Here is a 26,525-nt window from a genome sequence, read left to right on the forward strand (position 1 = left end):
GTTCTGTAGGATAAGGAGAAGCTTGTAAAGCTACTATACGATTCAAGTGTCAATGCAATAAACTACGTTGTGTCGTAGATCAGCTCGTAACCGAGATCTAGAAAGCAGTCGGAACCCCTTACGTAACTATCTATCCGGCACCGATGACATGTGTGTGTTATCTCTCGTGTACACCTTCATCTCCTTTCAACATTACAAGCGGATTTGCATCTGACTCACTCTCGGCTTCTAGCACCTAACGACACAATGTCGAACCCTTGTACCGTGACACTAGAGGATGGAACGCACTACGACCTCTCCTCCCTTGCATCGGCCAAATCGGACTATGTCGCCGAAGTCGGAGAAACAAGCTACAATCTGAATGTGTGCAGAGGTGTCATAGGTGAACTGTACAAGATTGACGATCCGGATACGGTCGGTGGATTCGTGCGAAAAGCAGATGGAGACTTCTCACTAGGGTGAGCTTCTATGTTCAAGCAGGTCACAGGGTGATATGTTGCAATCGATGTATACTGACTTTTGATGAATGGTTCTTAGACGGGTCAATACCAATTTGACTGTCTCACCGATGACGAATGAACCGATGTTGATCATGACAGATGGATCACCATGTCCTCTGAATCCAGATGCTACAGCATCCACAGCTATCCGAGTGAGTCACACAACACCTAGCGTCGAACGACACTCGATCATACATGTCACATGCTGATCTTAGTACCCATTCCAATAGTTCATCTGTAGTCCTGCAGACTTCCATGCTGGTAAACCCGTTCTGATGGCGACTCTTCCACCGTCCGATCCATGTCATTTCTATTTCGAGTGGAAATCACATGTGGCATGTCCTACGAATCCGAAGCAGGAGTTGCAGTCGAATCACTACTATGTGTTTGGAGCCATGTGAGTGACAATCGTCTGTCCCTGCAATGTGAGGAAGGGATACGCTCTCTATAATGGATCGTAACATAGTACTGTCATGCTGATCTGCATTTGACTTCGTCTTTCAGCCTATTTATCGCTATCCTGACGTGGTTTGGCGGTCTGACTCTCTACAATCGACTGTATCTCAAGAAACGAGGCCTTTCCCAATTCCCCATTCCTTCATTCCACCTACCCTCCATCTCACTCCCTGGCACCAAATCATCCTCCGCTACAGGTAATGGAACGTCATCAGGTCAACCTCGATGGGGATCATGGGGAAGACGAAGTAATCGTTCTGGTGCTGGAGGGTACTCTTCCATTCGCGCCGAAGCTGCAGAAGATGACGAGGAAGAAGGTTTCGCTGGCAGATTCAGTTTAGAGGACGATGATGAGGACGCGGAGGATTTGACAGGGGGTGAGACGGATGCCTGGCGAAGCCATGGTCATGCGAATGGAGCGAAAGCAAAGGGCAATGGATCAGTAGGCGTTCATCAGGGTTTGGTAGATATTTAGTTGGTGTAATGCAATAGATGGGGGTACAATGGCTCGCACAGCACTTTGACAATTGCATGCATGCATGTATACATGAGCTGTATTCGAGCATGCATGCTTCCTTAAGAACATCTGTCTGTCCATTGACGCGCTGTATGGTGTGAGAACAAGTGCCACAAACTGTTAACTCCGTTTTCAGGTTGTAGAGTGTGGGTATATCCGTATCCTACTATTGGCTCCGGTCTCCCTTCGTTGCTTCGTTGCTTGCTTGCTATTTGGACATTCCGATCTTGAATTCGATTCCTCCAACCTGCTCCCCCTAAAGCTGGATCGTCAGCACCACTCTTTCAGATCTTGACTAGTCCACCTCATATACGCGCTCAAGATGATCCGAAACTTCAAACCGATACTTCGAAATGTACCTTCTTCGTCTCGAACAACGCTCCGATCATTGTCTACGACTCCGATCAGATCGCTCGCTTCGCCCGTCGTTGAGCCTTCGCCCGTGAGAGCGCACTCTGTCGAAGAGTGAGTATAGTCAATCATTTCAATCGGTCGTAGGACTGGAAGGATCGCTTGGTGCTGGATTTAGATATGATGGAGCAGTCTTTGATTTTGAAGGATAGACCGGGGGTTTGCAGAAGGAAGGATTTGGTGTATTGTGGCGAAGCTAACTTCTGTTGGTTTTGCTTCTAGGTTGCACTCCATGTCAGCAGAGGAGATCTTGAAGGAGAGCGGAACAAGACGGGAGGCCCAAATGAGACATTTCACCGGTACGTCTATCACACCCCTTCCGTATCTCTGATTATCGTCGTCGATCGCTTGTTTGACTAACGCGATGCTGTAGTCAACTTTGGTCCCCAACATCCTGCTGCTCACGGTGTGCTTCGACTCATCCTCGAACTGAACGGAGAGGTGAGCTGATCCGATCGCCTGACACCAGCGAAGTCAAAAGCTGACCCGTGTTCATTTGTAGGAAATCCTCCGTGCCGATCCTCATATTGGTCTTCTTCACAGAGGTACTGAGAAATTGATCGAGTACAAGAACTATACTCAGGCTTTGCCATACTTTGACCGATTGGATTACGTCTCAATGAGTGAGTGCCGATCCCGCTATATACCAATGAGACATCGGCTGATTAGCTGTCATCGCAGTGACCAACGAATTGGTGTACTCGCTTGCTGTTGAGAAGTTGCTCAACATCGAGGTTCCGGAGAGAGCTAAATGGATTCGAACACTTTTCGGTGAACTTACTCGAGTTCTCAATCACTTGATGGCTGTTTTGACGTGAGTTATCGAAATCCGTTACTTTCCACTTGAATCTGGTACTGATAATCTACTCTTAGCCACGCGATGGATGTCGGTGCTCTTACTCCCTTCTTGTGGGGTTTCGAGGAACGTGAGAAGCTCATGGAGTTCTACGAGCGAGTGTCTGGTGCTCGAATGCACGCAGCCTACGTCCGACCAGGTGGTGTCGCCTTTGACTTGCCTCACGGATTGCTCGACGATATCTTCAAGTGGGCCACCCAGTTCGCCAGTCGTGTCGATGAGATCGAGGAGGTCGTTACTGGAAACCGTATCTGGAAGGGAAGAACCATCGGTATCGGACCCGTCACCGCCCAACAAGCTTTGGACTACAGTTTCTCAGGTGTCATGTTGAGAGGTAGTGGTGTTCCATGGGATATCCGGTATGTTGTTGCGATCTCCTCCAGAAACGCTGAAGCATGTTACTGATTATTTACCGCTTCACAGAAAGGTTGCCCCTTACGATGCGTACGACCAGGTCGAGTTCGACGTTCCCGTCGGAAAGAACGGTGACTGTTGTGAGTGACGATGGGTTAATCGCGCTGTTTACAAAGCTTACGTTCGTCTTGAATAGACGACCGATACCTTTGCCGAGTGCAAGAATTCCGAGAGTCATTGCGAATCATTGGTCAGTGTTTGAACAAGATTCCGGACGGTGCCTACAAGGTCGACGACCACAAGATCGTTCCTCCTCCTCGAGCATCAATGAAGGAGAGCATGGAGGCTTTGATCCACCACTTCAAGGTTGGTACACCTTTCGCTAGCATCGTGCCATCTGTTGTGTGCTGACTTGCTTTCCCACCCGTTTAGCTCTTCTCTGAGGGATACTCTGTCCCACCAGGAGAGACCTATGTGGCTATCGAAGCTCCCAAGGGAGAGATGGGTGTCTTCCTTGTTTCAGACGGATCCAACAGACCATACAAGTGCAAGATCCGAGCGCCTGGTTTCGCCCATTTGCAAGGAGCAGATTTCATGATGAGGCATCACTTCTTACCGGATGCCGTGGCGATCATCGGTACTATGGATCTGGTGTTTGGAGAGGTTGACAGGTAGACGGAGAAGTCCTTCAAGTTGATGTGATGATGAAGGGTTGTACGATAGGTTAGGTTAGGTAGTGGGTTTTGTGCAGATGCATCGCATAATTAGATAATCCGATACATGCCCGAAACCAAAATTAAAACCAGAGCTTCTGTTTCATCTATCTATGGCGTGGGTAGCTATCGTTACACTTGAACTTATCATTTACATCTACTGTCGAAAGTCGGTATAAGCGTGAGCGATCACATAGACTAATTTCATTGCGATGGGACACTGAAAACTCCACTCACCAAACTATCGATCGATCTTGAAGCCTTTCTTTCTCTAATCTTTGGTTCAGGATCAGGCGACAAGCCGAGATATTCGCAGGTGAAAACTCGAAGAATACGGTTCCATCGATTCATTGCAGGTACGGAAAGGACAGACGCGTCGTCCTGCGATAGGGAGGCATGTGGTATCAGCGCAAAAGGAGCGAATGCGGATATGGGTGATGACTGTACTCACTCCTAGGGTATGCCAGACTGCCGGGAAAGGATTGGATATGACGTGTAGGATGCTGACTCCTCTCTGCATGAACTGGGTGGTGAGAGCATCGCGTCAGTGTTATGTGCCTTGATGTGTGAGATCAAGATCTTCTCAACGCTTCGCCCGAGTACGACCAGCCTTTACAGCCAGCTAGCTACCTTCACCTCGAGACCACCTACTCGTGCTACGTTACAGACCAATCGTCTGGAGGGACAACGACTCACCGGTACATGATCATCACCTATCATCCCTTTATGCAATCTCGTCTTCCCAAACCATTCCTCCTGACCTTTTTCCACCTTGACCAATCTCTCAGCTTTCAACCTCTCGTCCGCCGAAGCCATTTCGGAATGCAACCAATCTGTCTCGCGAGAGTAGCTGTATATCTTGGAATGGGTATTTCCTAATAGATCGAGGAGGACGAGGACGTCGATCGTATTCAGGATAGTGGGAGGAGGGGACATTCGACGGCGGGAAAGGGGATGAGATGGGGGGAGATAGGTATCGGCCCATTCGGATGCTAGGTGTCTGTAAGGATAGACAAATCACTTGGTCAGTATTTGTTGGTTTAGATATCCTACGCTTCGCCACACCGCAGAGCACGCACCTCGCTCCGTAGATCGAATCGGTGTCTGTCCAATCATGGAACGCCTCCTCTCCATCGAAGAACACCAACTGTATCGTCGTCTCTGCAATCTCTTCCTCGTCGTAGCCATCATGCAAGATCGCATGGCCTGACTCGATCCGTTTTTGACGAGCGCTAAGCAGTGGTGTGAGGAATTCCGCCAAGGAGAGCATCATCGCGCAAGGGGCGGCAGAGTCAGTCGCTCCTATGAACTGACCGGTAGCAGAGGAGTTTGTCAGCATCTTGACGATACAACGAGTGTTGTTTTCAAGCGAAGAGGGATGACAGTCGCGTGGAGACGGCCTATGACCCCGAGGAGGTCAAAGGGCAAAGAGCGGTTATAGAGCACCGCCAACACCATGTCCACTAGCACACCCGGCCTCGTTGACATTTCTCGCTTCCACGTGCACTCACTTGATTCGCTGGGAAGTCTGGAAACCACTTTGAATCGAAATGAGCCGCCAACACCACCTTTCTTGGCGCGTCGGGATTGAATGTGTAGATGAGGTTTGTAAACTCGATGTCACCAATCGGTGTCGAGCCTGTGAACTGATCCTGGAAGCACAAGAGATCAGCGTTGCGTGGTAGTGCAATGATGTCACTGAAAGGTGCGATGTACTTTCTCTTCGTGCCATCCTAGTTTGGAAAAGACCGAGGAGATGTAGTTCTGGACGAGCGTACTGTGTTATGTCGTGTCAGTCTCCGCTGCTTCAGGTCGTGATTTGCAAGACTCCTGCTCACTTGTTCGCCGAGCCAGCTATACAAGACAGTAGACACTTGAGATCAGCTTTAACCTCTTATCCAAGTCTTGTGATCTGTGAAATTGTCGTCGGTCGCTGGCCTACTCACATGCTCGGGGTATCAACAGCTTTCCCAAATGTCCTTCATTTACACTCTTCCATTCTGGTGGATTTAGCTCTACGATAGACCTCAAATCATCATTTGACAATGCGTGGAAATCACGAGTCCGGAAGTGATCTTCCTCGGTCTCCGTTGTCGTTCGGGCAGAACATGGTTGTGATTGTGATAGTCCAAGAAGGACGATGAGGAAGAGTGGTAGGAGGTGGAAGTGGAGGAGACGATTGGGGTAAGTGGGGAAAGAATGGAGTTTTGTCATCGTATCATCGTATGACAATGTCCATAAGCAATCGTATATACTTTTGAGGATGCGGACGAGTCAGGAAGTGGTAATGGTGATCTGAAGCGCGATATATAGAGGTAACAATCAAAACAGACAACAACTTCGAGCCAAAGCCGGAATGCGTTGCTTGGCGGTCTATCACGCGGCGGAGCGAAAAGTGCCCACCGTAGCGATATATGCCTAATCTCTCGCCGACCTTGAATGGAACAAGAACTGATGGAGTCACTCCGATAACAGAGAGCATGGCTCTCGATAGTGTGTGTGTGATAAGATCATATGCATTCAGCCTTACGACCCGAGACCCGATCCGACCCAACAGATGATATACTGTTGAACTTGACGATCTCCCCTCCTTCCCTCACATCGCTACTATCCCCCTCCTCAGTCTATACACTACTCCCGTTCCATCCATCTATTCAGTAGCACCGTCCTGGAGGTACTTTGATCGGATGTCCTTCCATTGTTTCTGAAGGATTATAACAAACGGAGTCAGCGGAATGAACGAAAACCTCGAACGGCAAAAGACCACCATGGCCCATCTTTATCGACAGAGGGACAGGATGATATGACGAAACACCGTACTCACACCTCGGTTGTGGTAGTCCCACCAGCCAGTAGTGGCGAGATCGTAGCCTACAGAGAAGGTGAAGGCACCAACGAAGATGGAAGCGACGAAGGATGAGTTTCGCTTGAAGAAGGTGTTGTAGATGAGCTGTGGAGCATCAGTCGGATATGTAGTGAGTGGTGGTATAGGTGTGGGTGTTGTCGGACGGCGGGAATGAGAAAGGGTTGGTAGCGATAGTGTAAAATGGGTTGGAAGAGTATTGATCGAGATATTGCATGGGAAGCAATGGGCGAATGGGAGAAGAGGAGATCGTCAGCTACGACCACATCGCACACTGAGTGCACTCCCGAAACGGTTGGACACTCACATCAGCTGCTCGGCCCATGATGAATCGTCAGGTGTGGAGGTGGTGAGAGATGAAGAGGGGTTGATCGAGTGCTTTTATGTCTGACTGAATATGTATGTCGAATGTCGAAACGGAGAAAGCAGGAGAGTGGTGGAAGGGAAGCAGGGAGAGTGAGAGACGGAAGCTGGTTTGCTGGTGGGATGATGTTAAGTGGGGGTGATATACTGATGGTGCCACACTTGATACAGTGCTATTACCCAATATGAATGGGATATGCCCCTCTGCCCCCTGTTTCCCCTCTCAGCTCACTCCCCCCGCGCTGCTCGTCGCCCTTCCACCGTACCAACACTCACTCGCGCTCGGTGGCTCGCTTCCACCACCACTATAGACACCATACATACACAACCACACCTCCATAGCACTCTGCATCACTCACTCACACCCTACTCTCCCTCGATCAACAGTATAGTCGCGCCCATCTTCGTCAACTGTATCAGTGTACACAAATACACATAACCCTCGCATCGCAACTCCTACCACAGCAAACATCCAACACCCCTCGCCAACTTCAACTTAATCGTTGTTCGGCATCCCGCATTGGACAGCTGAATAATCGCTACGGTCGAACACAACACGCGTCTGATCTATCACTGCAGCTGTGAGACTGGCCGGTATCGCGTATCGATCAGCTCAGACATCCGTGTTGCCAAAGACAACGCGAACGGACTAGTGTAACAGTTGGATCAACGTTATTGCAGCCAGGAGGAGAACTCGTATAGAGGCTCATAGCACGCCGTATACAGTTGACAAGATGAAGGGTTTGAAGAAGGCGATGGTGAGTGTCGCTGCGTTGTGCCCGGATCTATTGGAACTGCGAGGATCTGTCTACAAAGGGGCAGGAAATGCAATGCTCAGCAGGACGCGGAGAGGCGATGGACGAAATACTCCTGTTTCGCTTCAGGGGCTACGTTCCATCTTTGACTGTCCTTTGTTCAACAAGATGGAGATATAACTATAAAGATATAGTTGTGCTGACGATACGCCTGTTTATCAGAATCTGTCTCGTACCAAATCATCGGAGAAACAATCCAAATCGCCCAACCCACCGAATGTTAAACCCCAACCACCTTTACCTCCCAACACCAACTCACCTGGACCTTCCTCGCCTTCGCTGAACTCACCGACAGCCAACCGATCTTCCGCCTCACCATACAATTCAACGTCGGCTGACAACGCAATGCTAGGCCATCATCAGACAGCTGCTGGTGCACCTCTCACACCTAGACGATCGCCCGTTTCAGACAAGACTTCGCCAGCACCTCCACTCGTCGTCATTTCCGGCGCACCACAAGCGGCGGGCGCTAACACTGAGATGCCACCCGACCCTATTCCACATTCGCCTCATTCCAGAGGGTTCGGTTCCCCGGAACGATCACTCGGTCCAGATGGTCAACCGACCCCACCTAAAGCTGGACCTCTGACAAGGCTGAGAGGAGCTCCGAAGGATACTATTCCAATCACTGGGAAGACACCAAGAAAACAGAGAAGTAGTAGATTCTATGTGACTGAGAAGGTCGATATTGAAAAGCTGCCAAATTTCTCAGGTAAGTCATTATCTTTTCTTACTATGGTTGGTCAATGTGGCTAACGCTACCACCGCAGATGTGAGACCGGAAGAGCGAAACGACCTTTTCGTGCAGAAATTACAACAATGTCGCGTCGTTTTCGATTTCAATGATGCGAGTAGCGAACTTCACGGGAAACAGGTCAAGGCGCAGACTCTACACGAGATGTTGGAGTATATCACGACAAGTAGAGGCGTTATCTCAGAAGCGATCTATCCTGAAGTCGTTGGCATGGTAAGTTAAACCCTCGTACGGGGTTAGTGCCGTGGTAAGCTGACGCGTTATTGGCCTTGCAGTTCGCAACCAACCTTTTCAGATCTATCCCTCCTCAAGTGAACCCCACAGGGGACGCGTTCGATCCGGAAGAGGATGAGCCCGTTCTCGAACTCGCCTGGCCCCACTTGCAAATCGTGTACGAGTTCTTCCTTCGTTTTGTCGAGAGCCCCGATTTCAACACAAATATCGGCAAGAGATACATCGACCAGGCCTTTGTGATCCAGGTGAGCACCAATAGTCTGTCGCGAATCACTAAAATTTTGTCTGACGGCTTTTTCTTGGTATAGCTACTTGAGCTGTTTGACAGTGAAGATCCAAGAGAACGGGACTTCCTTAAAACTACTCTTCACCGAATTTACGGCAAATTCCTCAGTCTACGGGCTTTCATTCGACGATCTATTAGTCACGTCTTCTTCCAATTCGTGTACGAGACAGAACGACACAACGGTATTGCGGAGCTCCTCGAAATACTCGGTTCCATCATTAACGGTTTCGCTCTTCCGCTCAAGGAGGAACACAAGACGTTCCTCACTCGAGCCCTCATCCCCCTCCACAAGGCGAAATCGCTCGCTTTATACCACCCTCAATTGGCTTACTGTGTCGTGCAATTCCTCGAGAAGGATTCTTCGTTGACTGAGGAGGTCATTTTGGGTTTGCTAAGATACTGGCCCAAGGTCAACTCGCCAAAAGAGGTCATGTTCCTCAATGAGGTGGAGGAAATTTTGGACGTGATCGAGCAAAACGAGTTCATCAAAGTGATGGTCCCGCTATTCCAGCAACTGGCGAGGTGTATCAACAGTCCCCATTTCCAGGTAAGCAGGTCTCCCCAGCTTTAAGTCGTGAAGACTGCCCCATTGACTTGGCCTCAATCCAGGTTGCTGAACGGGCTCTATACTATTGGAACAACGAATACATTGTTAATCTTATGGGTGAACATATTGGCGTTGTTCTGCCCATCGTCTTCCCGGCGTTGTATCAAAACTCGCGATCACATTGGAATAGGTGAGTGTCGGTCATGCTGCACGGAGAGGGCGAGTGGCTGACGTAAGCTTACTAGAACCATTCACGGAATGGTGTACAATGCGCTCAAACTCTTCATGGAGATCAACCAAGACATGTTTGAGGAGTGTCAAAGAAACTACAGAATACAGAGAAAGGCGTAAGTGGTAATGCAAAAATAGTAGAGGGGCCACTGCTGACAAGACATTGGGCACGTAGTGAGGCAGACCGAGCAATTGAGCGATACGACGAGTGGATTCAACTGCGAGAACAAGCGATTGAGAATCACAAAGCGAGCGGCTCAACTTCGGAACTACCGAAATCACTCACCGAGCCTCTACCACCTCGACCAGAGCCATATGAGGAAGAGCCATTGACCGACGTATCGGTCGACATGACTGCCAATGGATTCGACCCGTCTGAAAGCTTCACGTTGGATAGGTCGATACAGGAGGACATGGTACCTATGGCTGATCCAGGTATCGACACGATCCAGGTAGGTCCAAGCAATGCGTGGGGGACAGTGTTCGTGTAAGACACCGCTGATGTCAAATCGCAGCCAATGTCGCCTGTCGGCTTAGGCATACACGGAGGGACAAGTCCCGGTGCGCCGATCAGCCCCACGCCCGGCAGCAGTAACCCACATGTACGAAGAAAATCAGTGCTCCCAATGGATCCGGGTGTGATGCGCGATCTACAGGTGGGTCGTGATGCCGTCTGCCTCGTGTGTGCGTCTGGTCTGTAGGCTGATCAGACGGTATCTTCACTTCCAGGCTCATCGAAGTCTCGAAGGCGCGAATGCGCTCACGGCACCGGGCGGACCAGAGGCTTAGACTTGATCTTGCTTGGTAACTGGCTCGGGTGTTCCTTTTCTAAAATTGTATTTAGTGTTCTGTTTTTAGCTCCAACTTCAGCATCATCAATGATTACCCAAATATCGCAAGAGTTTCCTTTCGCTTATACCCATTTCAAAGAGATTGTTTCTGCGTAGCTGTAGAGATTGGTTCAGGTGTGGTGTGAGAATGTTTAGAGACAGGTGTGACGAGACAAAGATGTATTTGTTTATAGGTACGAATGAAGATGAAATACGCAGTGCGCCGTGGGTGCTAAGAACCATGTTTGTTACGCAAGAAGACAATTATAGCAAAGAAACCGAATCTATCCTGATGATTCGATACAAGAATCGCGTTAGGTGAAATGGTATCTAAATGCATTTGATCCACTATCTCTTTGAAGCCTTGATAGCGCTGGCGATACCTGTCATCATACTCGGTCTATCTCTAAGATAGTTGACCTTTGCTCTTCTCAGATCTCTAACACCGCCTGTTCTCCCTTCTGCCTTTTTGACGACCTTGATCTCCTTGATCAACGGACTATTGACTTTAAAACTCATCTCCACTCCAACTTTATTGACGATGTTCCTCAATCTGAAACTGGTGTCGACGCCACCGCGTTTGATACCCATCAACACGCCAGAAAAGGGTGAGACGGATTTCTTCGTTGGGTCGGTATAGGTCAAGACGGTGATGACGGAACCGGTACGTAGTCTGTCTTTGTTACGTCGGCCGAAAAGTGGGAGATAGGGTGATTGAGGAGTGGATCGGTTCAAGTGGGTGATGAGGGACCATCCTTTTTTGGGAGAGATGAGGTTGGCAGGTGGAGGAGAGGAAACGGTAGAGGGAAGCGTAAGAGCAGAAGGGTTGAATGGGTATGCTGGGGAGGGGAGTAAAGCAGCAACGTTAGCGTGTATGACTTTGCGGAGGACATATCGTATAGAAAAATCCGTGGAGAAACCCAGGTTGCATCACTGTGTGATGTTCGGCCCTTTGCGTTGCACTACGAGGCATACACAACACTCACAAGATGAAGACGCAGAGGAGGTAGCGAATCCTCGAGAGGTGGACGTGCTTGCCGCAGCAGAAGGTCGGACAGCGTTGATCGCCTGAGCGAAAAGTCGAGGGACAGCAACAGCGGATCGGCTCATCTTCCTTATGGCGTTATTTGTAAGTAAGTTGCTGGCAAAGACGGATTGTTTAGTTAAAATGCTAGTTGTTAAAAGTCACAACTATGCACCAGCGACAAAGAGAGAGACGAAATCGAGGTTGACCAGTGAAACGGTATCAAATCCGAGTTGATCTTTGGATAATCAATGCCACGTCAGCTGATCCAGGTGATAGGAGAGTTAAGCGACACCCGCCACCGAGAATAGACACACGCACCATATTACGCGGATATCCATTCTCATTTCCTTCCATTCATAACATACAGTACACATTGGAGACCAACCAAGCAAGTGACCATCTACCATTCGCAAAGACCGTACGACCCACCCGCACGTAGAGCTGTAACTTGTTTCCAGCTCTTACACACAAATCCTATTTACGGAATAACAATATTGTCAAACCGGATGTCAACCATATTACACAATCAAATCGCTGCCACCTCCTTCGTCACAGATATGGGTGTCTAGCTTTAGCCCTATCGCCACTGCAACTGCGACTGCATTCTGCCAGCCAAACAGAGAGTAGCAATACGATTTGCTGGTCAACAAAAAGAAGATGATGTTGAGAGAAGAACAGAATGGGACCGAAGATCTCGTAAGCTAATTTACTTGTCATAGCTGCATGACAGTCTTGCTGATTACGACCGGTTGATCTTTGTCTGACCGTAGGCCGCTCGCCAAGCAAAGTTGCAAAAAGCACTTTCGACAGCGTATCTGAACCACCAGATAGCCGAGCTTGAGAACAAAGTGAGAACAACGACTTTGAAAGCTACCGCAGAACAATTCCAGCCTCGAATCGGTATCAACAATAGCCAAGCGAAAGCTGTTAGTGCTGCAAATACCGGTCAGGTCGGGGCGGAAGTAGCAGTCCCGAACGGACTACAAAGGGACGTGAATGACGATCTTGGAAGACCGGATGACCTGGAAGCGGACGAGTTGGCTGCGGGACACGAGGACGAGGAATGGAGAGTCATCGTGGTCGATGTCAGCGCGTTGATGTGGGCCAAAAATGCGGTAAAACGTTTGGTGCAAAAGGGATGGGAGGTCGTTGTACCTCTAGAAGGTGAGTCTTGATGAAGTAACACGCAGTGGGAATTCATGCTGACTTCCTCTGTGTAGCTATTCGTACTCTCGATCTGCTCAAGAAAGGCTCGTCCGCGCCTGCGATCGCAGCACGTCAGGCTGCTCGATACATCGAACATGCACTTCGTTACCACAGTCTGCTCTCCTCCGACCCGTGCATCACGGTCCAAACCGGCACAAACTACAAAAAGGGTCGCGGTGTCAGGCTCCAACGCGAAGATGAGGTACGACCCGTGGATGCGATGGTCGATGAGCTCGCTCTACCACCTATGGACGGAGAAGAAAGTCTTCCGAGTTGGGTGGAATCGATCTTTAGCTGTGTGAGCTACTTCAAGAGGATTATGGACGTTGAGGATAGGGATGCTGGAGGGGAATTTGACAGAGAACGAGGACCGATCCTCTACATTGCGAATCCTCCGGTGTTTGTCGAGGTAGAGCAAGGACGAGCGGAGCCTACGCCATCTGCGAGGGACGGGGAGAAGGGTAGGGACGGAGTCGATTACGTCGCTCGAGGAGAGGGTCATGTGGTGCTTCAAGAAGCGGCGAGGTTCGATCTGACTCTGGAGGTATTGAGAGACGATGACGTCGAGGTGGAAGCTTCAGGATTGGGCAGAACGGGTCGAGGAAAGGCTGGCAAAGGACGAGGAGGCGGCGGTGATGGCGGTGGTAAAGGCAATGGTGGTGGCGGACGTAGCGGCAAGAATGGTAAGAGCGGTAAAGGTGGGAGGAGTGATGGGAAAAAGGAGCCTGAAGCAACAAGGGAAGTCAAGGTCATCCTCCGACGACCTCAAACTCCCCCATCGCCTGCCGAGTCGCCTTCATTCGATTCGAGGGCTCCACTTGAGAACGGCAAGTCGATACATGCGAAGTCTGCAAGTAGTTCCGTTGTACCTGGACATATGCTCCAACCAAGGATTGACGCTCCACCTTTCGGTATCATTGGTCGTCCACCGCCATCGCCTGGATGGAGACCACCACCTCCTGGTCCTCCGCCACCAGGAAGGGGTATGGGCCCACCACCGCCACCGCCACCATATCATCCTGGTATGACACATCACCGTCCACCACCACCTCCACCGCCCCCGCATCATCATGACCACTTTGCATTCCGTCCACGACCACCTGTCGAAGACATGCAGAAGCGAGAACGGGATCATCCTCGTGGTCCTGGTCCTCGAGGCGAACGAGGCGGGGGCGGAGGTGGCGACAGAGGGAGAGGGAGAAACGGGAGACATGGCAAGAAAGGAGGAGGCGAATTCGTCCTTCTACAGCGACCTGAAAGTCTCGTTCGACCGCCACCTCCACCTGGACCTATGGCAAGAATTGACGCCCCTGTCCCATCGTTGCTCGTCAATCCTGAACGTAGACAAGATAGGCGCGAAAAGGAGAGGAGGGATGAACCGAAAGTTGTCCTGCTTCAACGACCAAGATGATAAAGGGAACGAACACAACTGCGAAAATTTGTTGACATCCCATTGTCTTAGTGGTCGGCGAAAAACATGCCGGCTGACTTTTGGTCGTACCGCTGCGATTAAGCATGATGGACGAAGAGCAAGTCCAACGAGGAACAGCGAAGCTCGTTAATACACTGCTTAGCTTAGCTTAGCTTAGCTTAGCTTAGATCTTCAGCCCTCTGCTCTTCTTTCTATACGCGATGTGTAGCTCAGACTGCTCTGCCATCGACCCTTTGTAACGAATTTGTCAATCAAGTAAACGGTTCTCAGAGGACGTCGTTGGGTAGAAGTCTGGAATATGAAATGCATCTCCTTTATCCATATTACCAAAGCAACATGCTGCTGTGCAAATATCGTTCAAAATGACCATGAAATCGACCAAAAAGTCACGTGTTTTCACCTCTTCACAAAGAAATCCTTGGTACAAGGACGAGCTGAAAAGTGTATTTTTCATCTACGGCCATAGAACCTAGAAAACGCCGCATCCCGTCTGATCTGCGCAGCTAAGCTGGGTATCGCTCGGTTAGTACCAAGGTGGGGGACCACTTGGGAATCCCGGGTGCTGTAGTTTTTGCATTTTTTGCGTGGGGGGAGAGAGGGAGGGAGGGAGGGAGAGGAGGGTCGAAGATCGGCGAAGGGGAGAAACAAGGTAAGGGGAAGTTCATTTTTTCTCCTATTTTGCCTTTGGGCCAAAGAATGAGCTGCTGCATACCGTCGATGGGCAGATTTCAATCCTAGCTTTCCGTTCGTCTTTGAGCTATAGCATAGCGTGGCGTGTGGGCCAAGTTATAAGCGAGGCAAGGCAGTCGACCTGAATTCACATTGTAGATGAAAGAGGTGTATAGTAGTGCCACTTTGGTAAATATCCGAAATTATCCGGGATTCAAGAGCGAGTTGTCTTTGGCTTGCGTTGTGTCTCTACGTTACGCTTCGAGGACAGGACGAGATTTCGAAAAGTCAACGAGTGATATGCTATCATCAACACTTGTACTGTGCGTTGATAAATATCATCAACCTATACACACGATCAGCAAGTCTATAAATCTACTGCGCGCCGTTCGAACCTCTACGCCAACACACACAGACACACAATGACAACCCTCTCAATCTCGTCTCGTCCACTCTTCTCCCTCCGATCATTCTCCCTCTTCCCCGTATCTGTCCAAAGACCAACTTGGTCAATCCCATGCGAAGCTTCCACTTCCTCTTCGGCCCCTTTCTCACCTTCTGCCGTCGCACCACTTGATAACTTCCCAGCCTCGTTGACCACAACAGCATCAGCATGGACGTCCCTCTTCCCTAGCTTTTCGTTGCAAGGTCTGTTGGAGTTGATCCCTCCTATCGTTTGGGCGTCGGTGCCCAAGAAGAAGACTTCGCATTCCAGAAAGAGTATGAGGGCTGCCAACAAGGGTCTGAAGAACAAGACTAGTGAGTTTCCGAGTACTAGTGAAGTGAGGGTGGCCGTGGATTCAGTTACGAGGCGCTTTCGCTCGCTGCAATGTCTGCGGCGGCGTCGTGAGGAATATCAACGGAAACAGCTCGTCACATAGGCTGTAACGATGGGGAGGACAGCGTGTCCACTGCAGAATCAAAGCTGACTTTACGTTCTTCCCCCTAGACCTCTCCCTCTGCGAGGCATGCGGTTCTATCAAACTCACCCACCACGTCTGCCCCACATGTTACTCTCAAATATCTCGACGGTGAGTCCATGGCTTCAGCAGAGCGACTAGCTTTCACGGAAACGATGAAGCTGATAAATGGTACATTTTGCGATCACAGATGGAAACATGACGCTCGAAGTTCTTTGGCGGGCGAAGGCGCTCCTGCTCTCGAGCAGAGACCTGCTGCTGAACCATAAACCATCCGGATAGATCACAATATGCATTATAACATGAACCATATGTTCTCATGTGTGTTTCATCAATCATACAACGTCGTTACAGACAAACAATCAAGATAGCTAACCACAATCACCGGCGATCATTGTCCACCTGGTTTCGGACTTGCTCGTTGCACTTGAGCGTTTTGCAAACTGGGAGATCGGGCAAAGTGCGCTTGTTGCTGCTGTAAGTGGGTCATGAGTACGATATCTTTCTCACACTGGAATCGAAGCTGCACTCACTACACCTGGAACGTTTTGCAATCCCATCTGAGGTGTACCGGGATTCCCAGCCTGTGCTTGTGCTTGTGCTTGAGCTTGAGCCTGAGCTTGAGCAGCCTGCATCTGAGCCTGATTGATCCCGTCAGCGCTCCTGTACAAACTCCGAGAACCAGTCCCACCTCGCACTCACATTACGCATCATCAAGGCCCTTATCTGTTCCGGAGTGGCTTGTTGACCATTCGCAGCCAGCGTCGCAATGATCTGCTGCATGGCAGCGTTGTTCATCACTGGACTCTGCATCTGTCCGGCCTGCATAGGTACAGGGCTCGACATCTGCGGCGAACCATTGCTCCCCGCACTGGGAACACGAAGATGTTGCGGTACGGGACCCGATGGCACACGACCCATCTGACCGACCTGTTGTGGCGAATTTTGGGCTGCTTGGGCTTGAGCAGCTTGCATAGCTGGAGAAGAGTGTGGTATCATGCCGCTGCCATCACCACCGCCTCCGTTGGGAAGATCGCCTGGAGTTCCAGCTTGAGTATAGGGCGAAGAAACAAGTTGACCAGGTTGAGAATGGGGTGTTCCCATATTTGATGCTCGACCTTGCGCTTGGAGCTGGGCTCTAGCTTGTGCTTGTTGAGCAGCGATCTGTTGCGCCTGTAACAATTGCATTTGCTGTTGGACCTGAGGCGATTGACCTTGCGTTGGCATCGGTCGAACGTTGGGGTTACCCGGCCCAGGAACACCATTCGTGTTCTGTCTGTTGACAGCGTTTGCGGCAGCCACAGCGTTGAGAAGCTGTTGTTGACTCGGTGCCATATTGGGCAGAGGTTGACCGTTGGGACCCATACGGACAGGACCGTTCGGAGGTCGCATCTGTTGCTGTTGCTGCTGCTGCTGTTGCTGTTGTTGTTGCTGCTGGACTTGCTGCTGTTGCGCTTGCTGTTGTTGTTGTACCTGCTGCTGTTGTTGTTGGGCGGTCATCATTGCTTGTTGACGCATCGCAGCTTGCCGTTGTTGTTCTTGCAAAACACGCTGTTGACGCTGTTGCAACGCTGCCATATCACGTTGATACTTCGCCTCAACCAGCTCCCAAGGTGTCGATATAGTGGACATGAGGTAGCTGACATGACTTTCATGTACGTTGATTGCCTTCTTCGGTTGATCTTTGACTATGCAGGAGAGTGTCAGCGACACTCACGTCGATAAAACAAGAGACAATCGCTTACCATTGGACTTCTGCTTGTTCGCCTCTCTTCTTCTATTCATCCTCTTTGCCGCGTCATAGATCGCCTGATGTCGAATCGACTTCTTCGAGCCTTCGTACTTCGGCTTCGCAGCCTGTCTATCTCGTTTCGACATGCCAGGAGGTGGTGGAGCTCCATCCGGTTGGGCATCTGTCCCGTTCGCCTGCGGAGTCGGCAGAGTGGGGACGGAGATGGACGTCGGTGTCTGTTGCGGGGTTTGACCGGGACGGGGTGTCGCTGCTGTAGCGGCGGTCGAAGGCTGAACAGCAGATTGCGGCGCTGGCGTAGCACCAGCGGACTGCGGTACCGGTGTTCCCGCAGCTGTCTGAGGAGCTGTGGCAGGCGTCTGGGCGGCAGTAGCAGAGACTTCCGGCTTCTTCACCTTATCTTTGCCATCGCCAAAGGTGTAGTACCACCTCTCCCAGCATTCGTACGCGCTTCGTTTTTCCGTAGGGATAGTTACCAGTTCCGAATTGAAAACGTCGGCAATCAATTGCCAATGGAAAGGGTATGTGCTGATCAACTTGACAAGGAACTTGTCCTCTTCATCGGTCCATGTTAGTTGGGGTCGCAGATGGTGAGCAGAGGGTTTGGGCTGTTCTGGTGGTCGCATCGAATCGAGAGACCGTATGCCGCGACCATAAAAGACGCTTGATGTAGCTGCGATGACTGTCGGACTAACATCGGTAGACCCCTTGGGATCTTCGAAATACGGTCCTTCGTGGATATCCCACTGTCCGTCTGAAACGTTCCTGGCAGGCTGAAGGGTGGAAACTAGGATCGGACGGATATCCATGATACGAGATGTGTGGGCGATGCGGTGTCCTGAAGTATGACCCTCATCGAGTCTTCGGTGTATCTTATCATCGTCGGGAGGCGCGGGCCCTGCATATACCGCGAGATCGGGAAACAGGTCGACAATGGAAGGGGGAGTTTGCGGTTCGGCCGTATCCGCGGGAGACGAATTACTGAGTTGTGGGATCGATTCCAGATCTACAGTTGCAGCTGTGAAGGGAAGGTCGAGAAGCGGTTTTCGAGCAGCAACAAGCTCTTCTACATTCGCGAAGCGTTTATTGATGACGAGACCATTGGGTAATACAGTGTCGCGCCGAGCTTCGGACGCTTCTCGCTCGCGATCTTGATCTTGCTCTTGATCGTCGGCGGTATGTATATCTGAGGATGTCAGCCACAATCACATATACACAACTCACCATCAAGTCCAACGACATCTTCTCCCACAACCTCGGCCTCGCCATCTGCATCCGCTTCGCCATCGGCATCTGCTTCTCCTTCTGCGTCCATTTCGCCTTCAGCATCTACATCTCCGCCCTCATCGGCTTCGCCCTCCGCGTCTTCTTCACCGTCTGCGTCGGCTTCTCCATCCATATCCACATCACCTTGTTCCTTCTTCACTTCGTCTTCCTTCATCTCTGCCATCGTCTCAAGCACCTCCTTGCCGGCTTCGCCATCCGCATCGTCAATATCCTCCTCCTGTCCGACCAGCATCTCCACATCGTCATCTTCCGCAGAAGCAGGTGCTGTGATATCTTCGCCCTCCTCTTCATGTTGTATCCGCCGTCCAGAGTGTCCAGGTATAGCGACATCGTTGCTCTTTCCCCAGCCCCTGCCGCCGACCATGAGATCTGCTTGTTCTTCTGGCGAAGCAAGATGCCATTCGACGATCTGATATGCGATCTCCCTCGCTTCAACTACTTTCCAGCGTCTTTCTTCGGCCAAATCCACTCTCATCCATTCCATTTCCTCCAGCATGTAATCCCAATGCGACTTGGGTACCGGTGGTCCTCTCAACTTTTTCGGTTGTCTCAAACTCCACCTGCCATCGCTCTTCTTCGCTTCGATCCTCTCCATAGCCCGAACATGTCGAAGTTCCGACAAAGCCACTTTCCAATCACTCGTCAAGACACATTTCGTTGATTTGGCCAACGCTCCGCTGATCGGATTGAGACTGTACGATACGTGAAGCTTGTACAGATCAACCTTCCCATCGTCGCCTTTACTCCGCCGTCTATGTCTATGTGAGCTGGTAGCCTGAGGTGGGAGGGGTGGTAATCGAGGCAATTTGGCGGTGTATTCCGTCTCGAGAGGCATGAGGATCTTAGGCTGAGATGAGATCTGCGCGGGATTGTAGTTGTTCACTGGGACCCATTCGGGCACTTCCAACTTCGGAGGTGGAGAATATGAGGTTGAAGCGACGGGTCGAGATCCGGATCGAGGCTGTATCTCGTATAGTGAGATACCAATCGGTTGTGAAGCTTGAGAGGTCACCAACGGGTGTGACGAAGCGGTAGTCGAGCGGGAAGGTGCACCTATAGCAGGTTCGAGGGAAGGTTGGGCGGAGTTTGGCTTAATTTGAGGAAGTGTGGAAGTCGATGCTTCTGGTTGTGTTGCTGCAGCAGCCTCGTCCGGGAACACCGTAGATGTCGTAGGTGGAGACAGAGCTGGCAGCGGCGGTAGTGATAGGGTCTTTATACTTGACCTGTTGTTTGGCTTTTAGCCATTCGTACTTCGACTAGATTGTGCGGGTGCACTCACCCTTCACCAAGCTGATACCGCTTTCTCCACTCGTCGAATCCGTTCAGAGTCTCCTTCTCGTCGAGCACCTGATCATCATCCAGACGGGGGAACTCTTTGTCACTCTTCCGTCTCGGCTCGAGCATCAGATATAGCTCTTTGAGCGAATCGTCATGTTTCGGTATGACTTCCCTACTTCGGATTGATTAGCATTGATACCCTTACATCCTCCTCCGTATATTTCGATACATACTTTATCTCATCTTGTCTGGTTTCGAGAAGATCGTTCAGTGCATTGCGAAGGTGGAATGACTATTAAGCACCCAGAAGAGACACGCGACGATCAGTGGTTTTCACTTCGAACTGCAGAGCAGAGAAGAGGAGGAACGAACCGATAATTGAGGCTCCATCTTGCCGATCTCCTCGCTTTTTTTCAGGCTTTGTGAGCTGTTGTATGGGATCTTGCCCGTCTCCCGCTATCGTTAGTGCCAATTGTGGTGATGGATGGCAAGGAATGTGGTATCAAGAGGTATTTTGGAGGAAGGTGGAAAGAGGTTAATGCAAACGAACAACATGGTGACGAAAGGCACGCCAGATGAATCGCCTCAGCAAGGCGCGGGGGTGCAGGATAAACAAGTGCTAGCGCGCCTTGTTTGGATCGTTCAGGGATGAGCGGAGACCCCGCGTTGTGGACAGGTTGTCTTATTGTTCTCGTTCTCTTATGAGCTTGTCTCTTTCTATTGTTCTCAAAGTTCATAAACTCAAAAAACGCACTTTCGCTTTTCCACCTTCTTCCCGCTCTGCTCTTCATCCTTGTACAGTACGAATCGAGTCATTGTTTACTCATTCACGATGGCAACGCTCTCAGCGCCTACGGCAACCCAGCTGATCACTCCTACCCCTTCACTCTCTTCATCACCGACTCCATCGCCTGAACCATCACGTCTTCCGACGCCTAACGGAATCCGACCGTCTCCCCTTTCCTCCACACCTTCCCCATCTTCATCCGTCACACCGACCGGGAATGGGTTGACACTGCCCAAAACGGACCAATACAATGCACGAGGTAATCTGCCCAATACCATCTTCGCAGTGTCGGTAATCTCGGCTGTGCTAGGTGGTATTGCAGCGGCTGCTCTTGCTTTCGCCGCTCAACCTTTTTGGCGCATCGTCGCTGGCAGCTGGGCAAGACCTCAGCTGGGAGTATATATCGCTGCTGTGGCTGTATTCCATCTGCTCGAGTTCTTCACCACCGCTGGGTGGAACGTTCAAAAGCTTAGCGTAGACGGTAAGCTTCAAGAGTGTGCCTTCCTGTACTTCAGTAGTACAAGTGCTAACCTATAACGGTACTCTTCATAGCCTTCCTTCTCAATAATGGAAAGCAATATCACTACGCCCATGCTTTCGGACTTGCCGAGTACTTCGTCTCATCCTTCTTCTTCCCTCGGAAGTTCAACTCGAGACTTTCTGCTTCGCCATGGCTGACCCTTGGTGAGCTGCTTGTGACTTTGGGGGAGACGATGTAGTTGCCAGCTAACATTGCTCGTATAATGACAGTAACAATCATCATGGTCTGTGCTCAGGTCATTCGAAGTCTCGCGATGATCCAAGCTGCACAGTCTTTCTCCCACATTGTCAAGAACAAGAAGCATGACGATCATGTCTTGGTCACGCATGGCCTCTACTCGTGAGCTCGGCCGAAAGTCTCTTCCTCATGTAGCATCAACTTACATCTTCTCCTACCTGTCGTTTCTAGATGGGCTCGACATCCCGCGTACACCGGTTTCTTCTATTGGGCCGTTGCGACGCAATTACTGCTCGGCAACGTCGTCTCGACAGTCGGTTTCATCCTTGTCCTCAGCAAGTTCTTCTCGGCCCGTATCGTGGGTGAGTAATAGTCCTGATGGAAGTTGAAGTAAGCTCAAGCTGATAGTCGACCTAGATGAGGAGCTCTGGCTAGTCAAATTCTTTGGTGACGAGTATATCGAATATCGGAAGCGAGTTGGAACCAAACTTCCTTTTTACTTTTCCACATAATTCGCTTGTCTAGACATTTAGCGCTGATTTCTGGTTCACATATGCGTACGCACATATATATATATATATACATATATAATAGTGGAAGAACATGCATGGTCGGCATTGCATTACTTTCTAGCACCTGCTCGCTTCTTAGGCGGTGGTCGAACAGCCTCATCTTCACTACTCTCATCTGCCTCCTCGTCCTCCTCCTCTTCTGAACTGACATCACCAGCGCGCACATCCGCATCCCAGTCATCGTCATCGTCTTCCTCATCATCCGCTCCCACTCCATCTTCATACGCAAAGTCCTCGTCGTCGTCATCGCCTTCAATCCGGACTTGACGTTTCCTGATAGCCTCGAGCTCTTCCTCCGGATCGATATCTGACAATCCTTCCACATCTGGATCTTCTTCGTCTGATTCCTCGTCCTCATCATCATCGTCGCCCGCTCGACCTTTGCCCTTGGCAGCCTTCTTCTTCCTTGCGACATTGGCGGCTTGCTCAGCTCGTCTAGCATCCTTGGCTTTTCGTCGTTCTTCGTGTGCTGCTTGCAATTTGTTCGCCTCGTTTTTACTCTTGTGAACTGTGAAATGGCACGATCGTTAGTTACTTGTCCACATCTCCATACACTGGTCGTGAAGAACGAGATCCACTCACCAAACTCGTGGAACACGGTCTCTCCTTCTCCTCTTTTACTTCCAACCAAACCTTCTACAACCTTGACGAGTTTCAACTCCATCCTAGGTCCAGTCTCCACCAATCTGACCGCCTTTCTCTCTCCCTTTTTGTTTCCTCTACCGACGTAATCTTCTGGCAGTTCAACCGCGTTTGTGTCGCTCTCTGCCTCGCTCGCCTCGGTCTCACTCATACTCTCATAGCCGGCTGTCGACTCGGATCCCGCACGACGAAGGAGGTAGTCGGCAATATCTTCCGTGTTGGAGAGATCCGGTGGACGACGGGATGTCTTCACAGTACCAGTAGCGGTGATGAGCTTTCGGACTCGTCGCGAGACACCGTGGGGTCTGACGGTGATGGTGTAATGTCTGAAAGAGATACAACCGGTGGTGTGGGAGTAAGATAGAAGGAGGACTCGACGGAATGTGGGAAGAGCAGACTGTAAAAGCGAACATCAATATTGTACCGAGGTATAGTAGTTGACAAGACGAGCTCACCTTCTCAACCTGGATGGGAGGATAAAGACCCTGGAACATGGTGCTCATCAATCGTAATTGCGGAAGAGCGGGTCCATCGTTCGGTTGTTGGAAATTGCTCAAGACAAGCTGAAGCGAGAGCGTTAGCGTGGCCCACTCGTGCGCAATCGACGAATGTATGGACTTACCAAAGGTGGATTACGGTACTCTCCTCCAGGTGACTTGCCCACATTTCTCAATGATGATTGAACAAGATCCCTACCACAAACGGATCGTTAGTTGAGGTGTCTTGACTATCCAGAAAGGGTTAATCACTCACTTCATCAAGCTGTATCTTTGCACTCTGAAGGTCAACGTTGGACCTTGGGGTAATCTGGCGATTCGAAGATGGACATTGGCAGCGTCTGTCAAGGTGAATGCGAGAAGATGGGTAACGTGGAGGGTAGGTGCGATAGTGAGATAATCTCTTAATCTTGCATTGGGTCGTTCCTTCGATGGCACGCTCACAAGTCAGCCCATCATCCTAGTGGATTGCATTTGATAGGACTCACTCGTAATCGGGTAGCGGTGTTGGGTTCCATCAACTTTCTAGTATCTCTCACGAGCTGTGCAATCGACTTTGTGACCGCTCCGGACTACACATACGTTCCTGTCAGCTTGATCCTTGCGTATAGCTGCATGTATTGAGACTCACCTTGATCACGAAGGACTTTGGCACATTCTCCTACCAACCGACAAACCAATTAGCACTTGATCATTCTCGAACCAGTTGATTAGCGGCATGAAATGCACTCACCTCAGTCTCACCCTTTGCAGGTCCCTTGAGATGTGTTCTGTTCTTTCTTCTTGCTCGAGCCATGATGTATGTATGTTGAGTTGGTTGAGATGAAGATTTGTTATTGAATTTTTGGAAAGTCGATCAAAGAGGTGGACGTCAAAAGTGGATGGCAACGTCAAGAATTCTGGAGGGGTGATAAGGCTGTCAGAGTAATGACACGTCAGTGGGTCGGTAGTGGCACCGATAGACAGCGGTAAGAGGGGAACATATGTCGACACAAACTTGAGTGCATGCATTCGCTAGAAGTACGCCTGTCTACTTGACCAACAGATACGCGATCCCATGCATGACTCTCGAAATCCGGGCCGCGAAGAAGGTTCAAACGATGACGGTAACAGGTTACGAGGTGCATTACCTTACAGGTCAGAGCCGATCGAGATGCGCTTTTTGGCCAACAGTTAGGTGATCTAGCTCTTATCGTGAAATCTAAACGTAGTTGCCCTTCTCCCCCGTCTGTTCTACATCTGCATCAGTTCTTGGCCCCGACTGCACATGTGTCTTCCTCTCGCGTTCCCTCTTCAACACTTGCTCTGCCATCTTCAACGCCTTCTTCTCCTCTGCCGTCATCCGCTTCACAAGTTGATCCGCCAGTCCGACTCCTCTTGCCCAGTGTTCGTTGACCCTATCTCTCCAATCATCATCACCTATTCGTCTCACCCTGTTCTCTGTTCCCTCATATAGTTTCGTCCAGTACTTCTCTCTATTCTTCGCATCTCTCAACTCCTTCACTATCCTCTTCTCCTTGTCCATCGTAGTTCCCAGACATGCCAAACAACTCACAACCCATCGATGGATGAAAGTATCTTCATGTCCATACCAATGCCATTTACTCCTTTCCACCGGATCATTCGGCAGTTCATACCTCCCACAGGCACGAGCGAGGTATGTCGGGTCGAACCAGCCCGTTGAAAGATCACCATGTTGTTTTTCAAGATCTTTTCGAGTTTTGCTTGGAATACACTTGAGACATAATTGACTACAACTATGAGAGCCTCCTTCGACATCGACATCACCATTGCTGTGCCTGTGCTTTTGACGATGTTTGTTGATACATGATTTACAATGTCGGTAGCAGAACCGTTCGATGTGGTATGTACATTTGATATAGCAGCAACAACAACGGCAGAAATCGTGCACAAAGTGATAACAGCAGTAAAGGATACAGATCACGTAGATGGCGATGATGAGGCAGACGACTTGGTGAATAGTTGTTCAGCTTCAGCCGGTCGAGCGAGCAAAGTTCGGTCAAGAGGGGCAGAGACAAAACTCACTGAATATGATCAGATTCTTGTATTCGTTCCAATACCCTTCGATCTAAGTAAGAGTCAGCTTATCTACTGCCTGACCAGTATATCATAACGCAGACATACCGTGGTGATCCACTGAATCGTGATAGGCCAATAAAGTGCGATAGCATCAACATTTGTCTTCTTACACTCCAGCGCGGTACAAGCACTCACGTTTTGTACCGCTTCAAACCACTTGAGCATGCCTTGGGCATTGTTCATATCGTTCTAAGATCCAAGTCGACATCAGCATCGGCCCGGAGCATGAAGTATGCCGTTTCAACAAAGTAAAGAGCGACTCACCAGACCACCCTGCACCGCACTCTGCGAAAGCCAATTCACGTCGTTAGCATCCCATCCCATAGAAGCATTGAGTGGCAACCCGCTGCCCACGTCGAGCATCGACTCACCGTAGCGGTGGACACTGCCCCTTGTACCGTAGTCGCCACACCTTCTGCACCCTTGACTGCAGTCGTGGCAGCACCTGCAGCGCCGTCAACGGCCGTTGAAGCGACTCCTTCAGCACCGTTGATAGCGGTCGTGGCAGCGCCTTGGATGGCGTCTCCAACACAACCCAGATCTAATGGGGCCATTATACTGTATACCGAAGACGTTTTAAGCTCAATGGGTTTCGCGAAGGGAATACCACAGTCAATTAGATAGTGCAGAATGCGGTATGGACGATGTTTGTCTGTAGGCGAAGATGGTACCACGTAATGCCCGTAATTCATCTCTTCGAGCACACGAATTTGTAATCAAAGGATGGCGATGGTCTCGAAAGGATAGTATGCATGTCAAAGGAGGACCAGATGAATGATCTCACGACCATGTAAGGAGAGCTGTATGGCACTGACACCAGCTTACAGTACGTCAGCTGCCTGCCTGCATGCTGTTGGGGCGATTGACATTAAGACGAATCGTGTTCATTCTTCCATATATGACCCGCCTT

At 50.2% G+C, this 26,525-nt stretch overlaps 11 protein-coding genes and 1 non-coding gene across 12 annotated transcripts; 7 read left to right on the plus strand and 5 right to left on the minus strand.

The window, feature by feature from the left end:
• Positions 1 to 246: 246 nt before the first annotated feature.
• CI109_100990 (uncharacterized protein) lies at positions 247 to 1,431 on the plus strand (the record flags this gene model as incomplete). Its single annotated transcript, XM_032002644.1, has 4 exons — positions 247 to 458; positions 538 to 652; positions 731 to 897; positions 1,005 to 1,431. The coding sequence occupies 4 exons, from the start codon at positions 247 to 249 to the stop codon at positions 1,429 to 1,431; spliced, it is 921 nt and encodes a 306-aa protein (XP_031862983.1).
• A 364-nt stretch (positions 1,432 to 1,795) lies between these two features.
• On the plus strand, positions 1,796 to 3,769 carry CI109_100991 (NADH-ubiquinone oxidoreductase 49 kDa subunit; the record flags this gene model as incomplete). Its single annotated transcript, XM_032002645.1, has 9 exons — positions 1,796 to 1,938; positions 2,107 to 2,183; positions 2,258 to 2,325; positions 2,387 to 2,507; positions 2,566 to 2,698; positions 2,758 to 3,099; positions 3,164 to 3,234; positions 3,291 to 3,460; positions 3,527 to 3,769. 9 exons carry the CDS (start codon positions 1,796 to 1,798, stop codon positions 3,767 to 3,769), a joined length of 1,368 nt encoding a protein of 455 aa, XP_031862984.1.
• Positions 3,770 to 4,011: 242 nt separating this feature from the next.
• CI109_100992 (uncharacterized protein) lies at positions 4,012 to 6,021 on the minus strand (the record flags this gene model as incomplete). Its single annotated transcript, XM_032002646.2, has 8 exons — positions 4,012 to 4,188; positions 4,259 to 4,330; positions 4,504 to 4,807; positions 4,887 to 5,116; positions 5,319 to 5,459; positions 5,524 to 5,584; positions 5,646 to 5,661; positions 5,754 to 6,021. The coding sequence occupies 8 exons, from the start codon at positions 6,019 to 6,021 to the stop codon at positions 4,012 to 4,014; spliced, it is 1,269 nt and encodes a 422-aa protein (XP_031862985.2).
• Positions 6,022 to 7,767: 1,746 nt separating this feature from the next.
• Positions 7,768 to 10,689, plus strand: CI109_100993 (uncharacterized protein; the record flags this gene model as incomplete). The annotated part of the gene is made up of 10 exons (XM_032002648.1): positions 7,768 to 7,791; positions 8,011 to 8,560; positions 8,619 to 8,815; positions 8,878 to 9,081; positions 9,145 to 9,669; positions 9,732 to 9,859; positions 9,915 to 10,016; positions 10,076 to 10,352; positions 10,416 to 10,556; positions 10,630 to 10,689. The coding sequence occupies 10 exons, from the start codon at positions 7,768 to 7,770 to the stop codon at positions 10,687 to 10,689; spliced, it is 2,208 nt and encodes a 735-aa protein (XP_031862987.1).
• A 389-nt stretch (positions 10,690 to 11,078) lies between these two features.
• On the minus strand, positions 11,079 to 11,840 carry CI109_100994 (mitochondrial 54S ribosomal protein bL19m; the record flags this gene model as incomplete). The annotated part of the gene is made up of 2 exons (XM_032002649.1): positions 11,079 to 11,569; positions 11,717 to 11,840. The coding sequence occupies 2 exons, from the start codon at positions 11,838 to 11,840 to the stop codon at positions 11,079 to 11,081; spliced, it is 615 nt and encodes a 204-aa protein (XP_031862988.1).
• Positions 11,841 to 12,414: 574 nt separating this feature from the next.
• Positions 12,415 to 14,374, plus strand: CI109_100995 (uncharacterized protein; the record flags this gene model as incomplete). The annotated part of the gene is made up of 3 exons (XM_032002650.1): positions 12,415 to 12,453; positions 12,528 to 12,921; positions 12,978 to 14,374. The coding sequence occupies 3 exons, from the start codon at positions 12,415 to 12,417 to the stop codon at positions 14,372 to 14,374; spliced, it is 1,830 nt and encodes a 609-aa protein (XP_031862989.1).
• Positions 14,375 to 14,850: 476 nt separating this feature from the next.
• CI109_100996 lies at positions 14,851 to 14,965 on the plus strand. Its single transcript, XR_004236736.1, has one exon. It is a non-coding gene; the product is annotated as a 5S ribosomal RNA (ribosomal RNA).
• Positions 14,966 to 15,486: 521 nt separating this feature from the next.
• Positions 15,487 to 16,253, plus strand: CI109_100997 (mitochondrial 54S ribosomal protein bL32m; the record flags this gene model as incomplete). Its single annotated transcript, XM_032002651.1, has 3 exons — positions 15,487 to 15,823; positions 16,014 to 16,095; positions 16,175 to 16,253. 3 exons carry the CDS (start codon positions 15,487 to 15,489, stop codon positions 16,251 to 16,253), a joined length of 498 nt encoding a protein of 165 aa, XP_031862990.1.
• Positions 16,254 to 16,375: 122 nt separating this feature from the next.
• On the minus strand, positions 16,376 to 20,689 carry CI109_100998 (uncharacterized protein; the record flags this gene model as incomplete). The annotated part of the gene is made up of 8 exons (XM_065966877.1): positions 16,376 to 16,459; positions 16,518 to 16,625; positions 16,687 to 17,672; positions 17,730 to 18,920; positions 19,109 to 20,244; positions 20,301 to 20,471; positions 20,533 to 20,591; positions 20,672 to 20,689. 8 exons carry the CDS (start codon positions 20,687 to 20,689, stop codon positions 16,376 to 16,378), a joined length of 3,753 nt encoding a protein of 1,250 aa, XP_065822949.1.
• Positions 20,690 to 21,131: 442 nt separating this feature from the next.
• Positions 21,132 to 22,316, plus strand: CI109_100999 (uncharacterized protein; the record flags this gene model as incomplete). Its single annotated transcript, XM_032002653.1, has 5 exons — positions 21,132 to 21,567; positions 21,639 to 21,770; positions 21,837 to 21,966; positions 22,036 to 22,166; positions 22,222 to 22,316. The coding sequence occupies 5 exons, from the start codon at positions 21,132 to 21,134 to the stop codon at positions 22,314 to 22,316; spliced, it is 924 nt and encodes a 307-aa protein (XP_031862992.1).
• Positions 22,317 to 22,426: 110 nt separating this feature from the next.
• Positions 22,427 to 24,311, minus strand: CI109_101000 (uncharacterized protein; the record flags this gene model as incomplete). Its single annotated transcript, XM_032002654.1, has 8 exons — positions 22,427 to 22,884; positions 22,959 to 23,415; positions 23,474 to 23,581; positions 23,641 to 23,710; positions 23,772 to 23,941; positions 24,004 to 24,087; positions 24,147 to 24,176; positions 24,249 to 24,311. 8 exons carry the CDS (start codon positions 24,309 to 24,311, stop codon positions 22,427 to 22,429), a joined length of 1,440 nt encoding a protein of 479 aa, XP_031862993.1.
• Positions 24,312 to 24,716: 405 nt separating this feature from the next.
• On the minus strand, positions 24,717 to 26,169 carry CI109_101001 (uncharacterized protein; the record flags this gene model as incomplete). Its single annotated transcript, XM_065966878.1, has 6 exons — positions 24,717 to 25,486; positions 25,562 to 25,604; positions 25,661 to 25,672; positions 25,751 to 25,804; positions 25,880 to 25,900; positions 25,987 to 26,169. 6 exons carry the CDS (start codon positions 26,167 to 26,169, stop codon positions 24,717 to 24,719), a joined length of 1,083 nt encoding a protein of 360 aa, XP_065822950.1.
• Positions 26,170 to 26,525: the final 356 nt, after the last annotated feature.

The sequence above is a fragment of the Kwoniella shandongensis genome, chromosome 2, assembly GCF_008629635.2.
Source record: "Kwoniella shandongensis chromosome 2, complete sequence".
NCBI classification, from domain to species: domain Eukaryota; kingdom Fungi; phylum Basidiomycota; class Tremellomycetes; order Tremellales; family Cryptococcaceae; genus Kwoniella; species Kwoniella shandongensis.